This window comes from Calidris pugnax, unplaced genomic scaffold (genome assembly GCF_001431845.1).
Source record: "Calidris pugnax isolate Ruff unplaced genomic scaffold, ASM143184v1 scaffold804, whole genome shotgun sequence".
In the NCBI taxonomy this organism is placed as follows: Eukaryota; Metazoa; Chordata; class Aves; order Charadriiformes; family Scolopacidae; genus Calidris; species Calidris pugnax.
Window position 1 is genome coordinate 7,849 of NW_015091463.1, and position 10,408 is coordinate 18,256.

At 58.2% G+C, this 10,408-nt stretch overlaps 1 protein-coding gene across 1 annotated transcript in view; it reads right to left on the reverse strand.

Moving 5' to 3' along the window:
- Window positions 1–10,218, reverse strand: part of LOC106899747 (rhodopsin kinase-like) — a gene marked incomplete at its 3' end in the record, with an annotated part of 15,707 nt that extends 5,489 nt beyond the window's left edge. Inside the window, exons 1-4 of the mRNA XM_014961646.1 lie at window positions 9,657–10,218; window positions 5,627–5,913; window positions 2,606–2,733; window positions 13–175 (exon numbers count right to left, since the gene is read on the reverse strand). Coding sequence (XP_014817132.1) covers window positions 13–175; window positions 2,606–2,733; window positions 5,627–5,913; window positions 9,657–10,218 — 1,140 coding nt within the window. The remainder of the gene's footprint in view (window positions 1–12; window positions 176–2,605; window positions 2,734–5,626; window positions 5,914–9,656) is intronic.
- Window positions 10,219–10,408: the final 190 nt, after the last annotated feature.

Consider the following 10,408-nt stretch of genomic DNA (forward strand, 5'->3'; position numbering starts at 1 on the left):
CCGTGTCCCCACGTCACCAGCGTCATCGAGGAGGACGTTCTCGGGCTTGAGGTCGCGGTAGACGATGCGGTGCTGGTGCAGGTGCTCCAGCCCCAGCAGGATCTGGGCGGTGTAAAACACGGCCCGGGGTTCGGGGAAGCCCGGGTTCTCCTCGTCCACGTTGTAGATGTGGTACCTGACACGCCAAGCACACGCTAAGGACACGCTAAGGACACGCTCCGTGCTCAGGGTGGGGGGGACACGCCACCACCTGAGGACACGCCACCACCTGGGGACAGGGCTTGGGGAAGTTGGGTTGACTTCACATTGCATGTGGGGCGTCTTCACATGCTAAGGACATGCTTAGGACATGCTTAGGACATGCTAAGGACATGCTAAGGACATGCTTAGGACATGCTAAGGACATGCTAAGGGAACACCAGCACCTGGGGAGACGCCGGGGACATGGTATGAGGAAACCCAAGGTGACCTCGTCCTCACGGCACGCGGGGCAGCTCCACGCGCTAAGAACATGCTAAGGACATGCCCCCTCCGGGCGGCAACACGCCTGGGACACGCCAAGCACATGCTTTACCGCAGGTCGCCGCCGTTCATGATGGTCATGACGAGGCAGAGGTCGGTCTTGGTCTGGAAGGCGCAGGCCAAGGAGACGATGAAGCGGCTGTGAACCCGCGCCAGGATCCGCTTCTCCACCAGCGCCGCCTGCACACGCCAAGCACACGCCAAGGACACGCCACTAGGGGCAAGCCCGGGACACGCCAAGGACACGCAAAGAGCGGGGAGGTGGGACACGAGAAGGAGAACAGGGGTGGGACACGCCGAGGACACAGAGGTGGCACTTGTGGAGGGTGGACACACCAAGGACACGCCAAGGGGGTGGCCTGGGACACGCCAAGGACACGCCAAGGACACGCAAAGAGCGGGGAGGTGGGACACGGGAAGGAGAACAGGGGTGGGACACGCCGAGGACATGGAGGTGGCACTTGTGGAGGGTGGACACGCCAAGGACATGCCAAGGGGTTGGCCTGGGACACGCCAAGGACACGCCGGGGACACGTGGCCAGGAAAACACGTGTGGAACATGCCAAGGACACGCAGGTGGCCAAGGGGATGAAGAGATGAGAGGAAAAGAGGAGGGATTTGGGGGGCAGAAGAAGGGATTTGAGACCAGAAGAAGAGATTTGGGGACCTGGGAACGACCGAGATGACCCAAAAATGGTCGAGGTGACCCAAAAATGGTTGAGGGGACCCAAAAATGACGGAGGGGACTAATGAGAGGACCCAAAAATGGTTGAGGGGACCATTTTGGAGGCCAGAAGAAGGGATTTGAGACCAGAAAAAGAGATTTGAGGACCTGGGAACGACTGTGATGACCCAAAAATGGCCCGAGATGACCCAAAAATGGTTGAGGGGACCCAACAATGGTTGAGGGGACCAATGAGAGGACCCAAAAGTGGTTGAGGGGACCATTTTGGAGGCCAGAAGAAGGGATTTGAGACCAGAAGAAGAGATTTGGGGACCCGGGAACGGCCGTGATGACCCAAAAATGGATGAGATGACCCAAAGATGGCTGAGATGACCCAAAAATGGTTGAGGGGACCCAACAATGGTTGAGGGGACCAATGAGAGGACCCAAAAATGGTTGAGGGGACCCAAAAGTGGTTGAGGGGACCATTTTGGAGGCCAGAAGAAGGGATTTGAGACCAGAAGAAGAGCTTTGGGGACCTGGGAACGGCCGTGATGACCCCAAAATGTCCCAAGATGACCCAAAGATGGTTGAGGGGACCCAAAAATGGTTGAGGGGACCAATGAGGGGACCCAAAAGTGGTTGAGGGCACCCAAAAATGGCCAAGGGACCATTTTGGAGGCCAGAAGAAGGGATTTGAGAGCAGAAAAAGAGCTTTGGGGACTTGGGAACGACTGTGATGACCCCAAAATGGCCGGGATGACCCCAAAAATGGTCGAGGTGACCCAAAAATGGCCAAGGGGACCAAGGGAAGAGACAAGAGGAGAAGAGGAGAGATTCTGGGGCCAGAAGAAGGGATTTGAGACCAGAAGAAGAGATCTGGGGACCCAGGAACGACCAAGGGAACCCAAAAATGTCCAAGGGGACCAATGAGGGGACCCAAAAATGGCCGAGGGGACCCAAAAATGGCCAAGAGGACCCAAAAATGGTCGAGGGGACCAATGAGGTGACCCAAAAATGGTTGAGGGGACCCAAAAATAGTTGAGGGGACCATTTTGGAGGCCAGAAGAAGAGCTCTGGGGACACAGGAACGGTTGAGATGACCCCAAAATGGCCGAGATGACCCAAAAATGACCGAGATGACCCAACAATGGTTGAGGGGACCCAACAATGGTTGAGGGGACCAATGAGAGGACCCAAAAATGGTTGAGGGGACCCAAAAATGGTTGAGGGGACCATTTTGGAGGCCAGAATAAGGGAACACCAGCACCTGGGGAGACGCCGGGGACATGGTATGAGGAAACCCAAGGTGACCTCGTCCTCACGGCACGCGGGGCAGCTCCACGCGCTAAGAACATGCTAAGGACATGCCCCCTCCGGGCGGCAACACGCCTGGGACACGCCAAGCACATGCTTTACCGCAGGTCGCCGCCGTTCATGATGGTCATGACGAGGCAGAGGTCGGTCTTGGTCTGGAAGGCGCAGGCCAAGGAGACGATGAAGCGGCTGTGAACCCGCGCCAGGATCCGCTTCTCCACCAGCGCCGCCTGCACACGCCAAGCACACGCCAAGGACACGCCACTAGGGGCAAGCCCGGGACACGCCAAGGACACGCAAAGAGCGGGGAGGTGGGACACGAGAAGGAGAACAGGGGTGGGACACGCCGAGGACACGGAGGTGGCACTTGTGGAGGGTGGACACACCAAGGACACGCCAAGGGGGTGGCCTGGGACACGCCAAGGACACGCCAAGGACACGCAAAGAGCGGGGAGGTGGGACACGGGAAGGAGAACAGGGGTGGGACACGCCGAGGACACGGAGGTGGCACTTGTGGAGGGTGGACACACCAAGGACACGCCAAGGGGGTGGCCTGGGACACGCCAAGGACACGCCAAGGACACGCAAAGAGCGGGGAGGTGGGACACGGGAAGGAGAACAGGGGTGGGACACGCCGAGGACATGGAGGTGGCACTTGTGGAGGGTGGACACGCCAAGGACATGCCAAGGGGTTGGCCTGGGACACGCCAAGGACACGCCGGGGACACGTGGCCAGGAAAACACGTGTGGAACATGCCAAGGACACGCAGGTGGCCAAGGGGATGAAGAGATGAGAGGAAAAGAGGAGGGATTTGGGGGGCAGAAGAAGGGATTTGAGACCAGAAGAAGAGATTTGGGGACCTGGGAACGACCGAGATGACCCAAAAATGGTCGAGGTGACCCAAAAATGGTTGAGGGGACCCAAAAATGACGGAGGGGACTAATGAGAGGACCCAAAAATGGTTGAGGGGACCATTTTGGAGGCCAGAAGAAGGGATTTGAGACCAGAAAAAGAGATTTGAGGACCTGGGAACGACTGTGATGACCCAAAAATGGCCCGAGATGACCCAAAAATGGTTGAGGGGACCCAAAAATGACGGAGGGGACTAATGAGAGGACCCAAAAATGGTTGAGGGGACCATTTTGGAGGCCAGAAGAAGGGATTTGAGACCAGAAGAAGAGATTTGGGGACCCGGGAACGGCCGTGATGACCCAAAAATGGATGAGATGACCCAAAGATGGCTGAGATGACCCAAAAATGGTTGAGGGGACCCAACAATGGTTGAGGGGACCCAAAAGTGGTTGAGGGCACCCAAAAATGGCCAAGGGACCATTTTGGAGGCCAGAAGAAGGGATTTGAGACCAGAAGAAGAGCTTTGGGGACCTGGGGGGACCAATGAGGGGACCAAAATGTCCCAAGATGACCCAAAGATGGTTGAGGGGACCCAAAAATGGTTGAGGGGACCAATGAGGGGACCCAAAAGTGGTTGAGGGCACCCAAAAATGGCCAAGGGACCATTTTGGAGGCCAGAAGAAGGGATTTGAGAGCAGAAAAAGAGCTTTGGGGACTTGGGAACGACTGTGATGACCCCAAAATGGCCGGGATGACCCCAAAAATGGTCGAGGTGACCCAAAAATGGCCAAGGGGACCAAGGGAAGAGACAAGAGGAGAAGAGGAGAGATTCTGGGGCCAGAAGAAGGGATTTGAGACCAGAAGAAGAGATCTGGGGACCCAGGAACGACCAAGGGAACCCAAAAATGTCCAAGGGGACCAATGAGGGGACCCAAAAATGGCCGAGGGGACCCAAAAATGGCCAAGAGGACCCAAAAATGGTCGAGGGGACCAATGAGGTGACCCAAAAATGGTTGAGGGGACCCAAAAATAGTTGAGGGGACCATTTTGGAGGCCAGAAGAAGAGCTCTGGGGACACAGGAACGGTTGAGATGACCCCAAAATGGCCGAGATGACCCAAAAATGACCGAGATGACCCAACAATGGTTGAGGGGACCCAACAATGGTTGAGGGGACCAATGAGAGGACCCAAAAATGGTTGAGGGGACCATTTTGGAGGCCAGAAGAAGGGATTTGAGACCAGAAGAAGAGATTTGGAGACATGGGGGTGGCCGAGATGACCCCAAAATGTCCAGAGATGACCCAAAAATGGTTGAGGGGACCCAAAAATGGTTGAGGGGACCCAAAACTGGTTGAGGGGACCAATGAGGGGACCCAAAAATGGTTGAGGAGACCATTTTGGAGGCCAGAAGAAGGGATCTGAGAGCAGAAGAAGAGCTTTGGGGACCTGGGAACGGCCGTGATGACCCCAAAATGGCCGAGATGACCCAAAGATGGCTGAGATGACCCAAAAATGATCGAGGAGACCAATGAGGGGACCCAAAAATGGTTGAGGAGACCATTTTGGAGGCCAGAAGAAGGGATTTGAGACCGGAAGAAGAGCTTTGGGGAGACAGGAACAGTTGAGATGACCCAAAAATGGCCGAGATGACCCAAAAATGGTTGAGGGGACCCAAAACTGGTTGAGGGGACCCAAAACTGGGTGAGGGGACCAATGAGAGGACCTCAAAATGGCCCGAGATGACCCAAAAATGGCCGAGATGACCCAAAGATGGCTGAGATGACCCAAAAATGATCGAGGAGACCAATGAGGGGACCCAAAAATGGTTGAGGAGACCATTTTGGAGGCCAGAAGAAGGGATTTGAGACCAGAAGAAGAGCTTTGGGGAGACAGGAACAGTTGAGATGACCCAAAAATGGCCGAGATGACCCAAAAATGGTTGAGGGGACCCAAAACTGGTTGAGGGGACCCAAAACTGGTTGAGGGGACCAATGAGAGGACCTCAAAATGGCCCGAGATGACCCAAAAATGGCCGAGATGACCCAAAATGGTTGAGGGGACCAATGAGAGGACCCAAAAATGGTTGAGGGGACCCAACAATGGTTGAGGGGACCATTTTGGAGGCCAGAAGAAGGGATTTGAGACCAGAAAAGGAGCTTTGAGGACCCGGGAACGACCGAGGTGACCCAAAAATGGCCCGAGATGACCCCAAAATGGTTGAGGGAACCCAAAAATGTCATCCCATCCCCCCGAGGACCCGGTTGCCCACCTGGTAGCCCTGGCGTTTCTTGAGGCGCTTCTTGTTGAGGCGCTTGTTGGCGTACATCTTGCCGGTGGCCCGGCGCTGGCAGGCGCAGACCTCGCCGAAGCCACCTTTGCCCAGGACCCGAAAATCCACGAAGGCCTCGGCCCCCACCGCCTGCCCTTCCAACCACTTGAACTGGACGAAGCGCCCGAATTCGGGGGAGGAGCGGTACGGGGGCCAGGCCACCGCTTCCAGGTGGGCTAGTAACTCCCGGCGAGCTTGCCCAAAGTCGTTCGCCGACGGGGCGGCGCCTGGTTTCGAGAGGGAGAAGGTGGTAGAAGGGGTGGCATGGCCGCCGTTGAGGGCGTCATGGCCGCCAACGCTGTCATGGCCGCCGTTGGGGGTGTCATGGCCGCCATTGGGGGTGTTATGGCCACCGTTGGTGGTGTCATGGCCACCGTTGAGGGTGTTATGGCCACCAACACTGTCATGGCCACCATTGGTGGTGCTATGGCCACCAAGACTATCATGGCTGCCGTTGGGGGCATCATGGCCACCGTTGAGGGCATTGTGGCCACCATTCGGGGTGTCATGGCCACCGTTGAGGGTGTCATGGCCACCGTTGGGGGTGTCATGGCCGCCAACACCAACATGGCCGCCATCAAGGGTGTCATGGCCACCGTTGAGGGCGTCATGGCCACCATTGGGGGTGTCATGGCCGCCAACGCTGTCATGGCCGCCGTTGGGGGTGTCATGGCTGCCGTTGAGGGCATCATGGCCACTGTTGAGGGTGTCATGGCCACCAACACCATCATGGCCGCCATCAAGGGCGTCATGGCCACCAACACTGTCATGGCCACCATTGAGGGCATCATGGCCACCATTGGTGGTGTCATGGCCACCAACACCATCACGGTCACCACTGGGGGCATCATGGCCACCATTGAGGGCATCGTGGCCACTGTTGAGGGTGTCATGCCAACACCATCACGGTCGCCACTGGGGGCATCATGGCCACCATTGAGGGCATCATGGCCACCAATGAGGGCATCATGGCCACCAATGAGGGCATCATGGCCACCAATGAGGGCATCATGGCCACCAATGAGGGCATCATGGCCACCAATGAGGGCATCATGGCCACCAATGAGGGCATCATGGCCACCAATGAGGGCATCATGGCCACCAATGAGGGCATCATGGCCACCATTGGTGGTGTCATGGCCACCGTTGAGGGCGTCATGGCCACCACTGGGGGCAACATGGCTGCCGTTGGGGGTGTCATGGCCACCAACACCGTCATGGCCACCATTGAGGGCATCATGGCCACCATTGGGGGTGTCATGGCTGCCAACGCTGTCATGGCCACCATTGAGGGTGTCATGGCCACTGTTGAGGGCATCATGGCCACCATTGGGGGTGTCATGGCTGCCAACGCTGTCATGGCCACCATTGAGGGTGTCATGGCCACCGTTGAGGGCATCATGGCCACCAACACTGTCATGGCCACTGTTGAGGGTATCATGGCCACCACTGAGGGTGTCATGGCCACTGTTGAGGGCATCATGGCCACCATTGGGGGGGTCATGGCCACCAACACTGTCATGGCTGCCATTGGGGGTGTCATGGCTGCCAACGCTGTCATGGCCACCATTGAGGGTGTCATGGCCACCAACACCATCATGGCCACCGTTGGGGGTGTCATGGCTGCCGTTGGGGGTGTTATGGCCACCAGTGAGGGCATCATGGCCACCATTGGGGGTGTCATGGCCACCAACACTGTCATGGCTGCCATTGGGGGCATCAAGGCCACCGTTGAGGGCATTGTGGCCACCATTCGGGGTGTCATGGCTGCCATTGGGGGTGTCATGGTCACTGTTGAGGACATCGTGGCCACCATTGAGGGCATCATGGCCATCAACACTGTCATGGCCACTGTTGAGGGTGTCATGGCCACCATTGGGGGTGTCATGGCCACCAATACTGTCATGGCCACCATTGGGGGTGTCATGGCCACCAACACTATCAGGGCCACCGTTGGGGGCATCGTGGCCACCATTGAGAGCATCATGGCCACCATTGGTGGTGCTATGGCCACCAAGACTATCATGGCTGCCATTGGGGGCATCATGGCCACCATTGAGGGCATCGTGGCCACCGTTGAGGGTGTCATGGCCACCAACGCTGTCATGGCTGCTGTTGAGGGCATCGTGGCCACCATTGGGGGTGTCATGGCCACCAGCACCATCATGGCCATCATTGAGGGCATCGTGGCCACCATTGGGGGTGTCATGGCTGCCATTGAGGGTGTTATGGCCACCACTGAGGGTGTCGTGGCCACCATTGAGGGCATCGTGGCCACCATTGGGGGTGTCATGGCCACCGTTGGGGGTGTCATGGCGGCCATGTTGGTGGCCATGATGGCCTCATGGTAGCCAAGTTGGTCTCATGGTGGCCATATTGGTGGCCATGGCAACCATGACGGTGGCCATCTTGGCTCCTGGCAGCCATGTTGGTGGCCATGGTGGTCTCATGGTGGCCATGTTGGCATCATGGTAGCCATGTTGGTGTCATGGTGGCCATGATGGTGCCACGGTGGCCATGTTGGTGGCCATGTTGGTCTCATGGCGGCCATGTTGGTGTCATGGCGGCCATGTTGCTGCCATGGCGGCCATGATGGTGGCCATCTTGGTCTCCTGGTAGCCATGTTGGCCTCATGGTGGCCATGTTGGTGCCATGGCGGCCATGTTGGTGGCCATGGTGGTCTCATGGTAGCCATGTTGGCCTCATGGCCACCATTGGAGATGACATGGCGGCCATGTTGGTGGCCATCTTGGTCTCACAGCGGCCATGAGGGTCTCGTGGTAGCCAAGATGGTCTCATGGTGGCCATCTTGGTCTCCTGGTAGCCATGTTGGCCTCATGGTGGCCATATTGGTGGCCATGGCGGCCATGATGGTGGCCATCTTGGTCTCATGGTAGCCATGTTGGTGTCATGGCGGCCATGTTGGTGGCCATCTTGGTCTCATGGTGGCCACGACAGTCTCATGGTGGCCATGTTGGCATCATGGTAGCCATATTGGTGCCATGGCGGCCATGACGGTGGCCATGACGGCCTCATGGTAGCCAAGATGGTCTCATGGTGGCCATGTTGGTGCCACGGCAGCCATGTTGGTGGCCATCTTGGTCTCATGGCGGCCATGAAGGTCTCGTGGTAGCCAAGATGGTCTCATGGTGGCCATCTTGGTCTCCTGGTAGCCATGTTGGTCTCATGGCGGCCATCTTGGTCTCATGGCCGCCATATTGGTGGCCATGATGGTCTCATGGTAGCCATATTGGTGCCATGGCGGCCATGACGGTGGCCATGATGGCCTCATGGTAGCCAAGATGGTCTCATGGTGGCCATGTTGGTGCCACGGCAGCCATGATGGTGGCCATCTTGGTCTCATAGTAGCCATGCTGGTGGCCATGGTGGCCTCATGGCGGCCATGTTGGTGGCCATCTTGGTCTCATGGCAGCCATGTTGGTCTCATGGCGGCCATGAGGGTCTCGTGGTAGCCATGTTGGCCTCATGGCGGCCATATTGGTCTCCTGGTAGCCATGTTGGCCTCATGGTGGCCATCTTGGTCTCATGGCGGCCATGTTGGCATCATGGTAGCCATATTGGTGCATGGCGGCCATGTTGGTGGCCATCTGGGTCTCTTGGTGGCCATGATGGTCTCATGGCGGCCATGATGGTGTCATGGCGGCCATGTTGGTGCCACGGTGGCCATGTTGGTGGCCATGTTGGTCTCATGGTAGCCATGATGGTGTCATGATTGCCACGATGGTGTCATGGCCACCATTGGAAATGCCATGGCAGCCATGACGGTGGCCATGATGGTGTCATGGCGGCCATGTTGGTGCCATGGCGGCCATGTTGGTAGCCATGTTGGCATCATGGTAGCCATATTGGTGCATGGCGGCCATGACGGTGGCCATGATGGCCTCATGGTGGCCATGTTGGTCTCATGGTGGCCATGTTGGTGCCATGGCGGCCACGGGAGGAGCCTCACCTGCGGGCGGGGCGACGGCGGCCGGGCTGAGGAAGCCGCAGTGCTGGGCCCCGCCGGGGGCGAAGAACCTTCCCCTGATGGCGGCAGCCGCCCCTCCCCTCTCCTCATCCTCGCAGCGCTCGTAGGCCTCCAGCTCCGCCCACAAGGCCCCGGCGGCGGCCAATCCCGGCGTCCCTTCTAGGAACCGCTGGAAAAGCAGCTTCCCGATTGGTTGCTCCACGCACTGCCACCGGAAGGAAGTATCCTCTTCAAGATGGCCGCCTCCATGGGCGCCGCCATTTTGAGCCCCGCCGCCGCCATTTTGAGCCCCGCCGACGCCGTTTTGGGCCCCGCCGACGCCGTTTTGAGCCACTTCGCCCCCTTTTTGGGCCGTTTCGCCCCCTTTTTGGGCAACCCCGCCGCCTCCCGCCAAGCGGGCTCGGAGGGCCTCGCACTGGGAGATGTGGGGCAGGCGGAGACGGGCTCGTTGGCGTCGATCTCGACCCGAAGAAGCCCCCGGGCCGCCCCGGGCCGAGACGTAGGCCGAATTGGCCACCACCGTCTCCAAACCTCCGATGTCCATGGCTGAGGAAGAAGAGGAGGAGGAAGAAGAAGTGAACGCTCGTGCGACGCACGAGGACACACCATCCCCCTCCCCCTCCGCGGATTAAACCACCTCAGGGCAAGGTCAGGGCTCTTAAAGGGCCAGCGCGCTATAATTAGCCCTTAAAGCCGCTCAGCCCCGGCCTAAGCCGCTTTTGCACCCCCCCCCA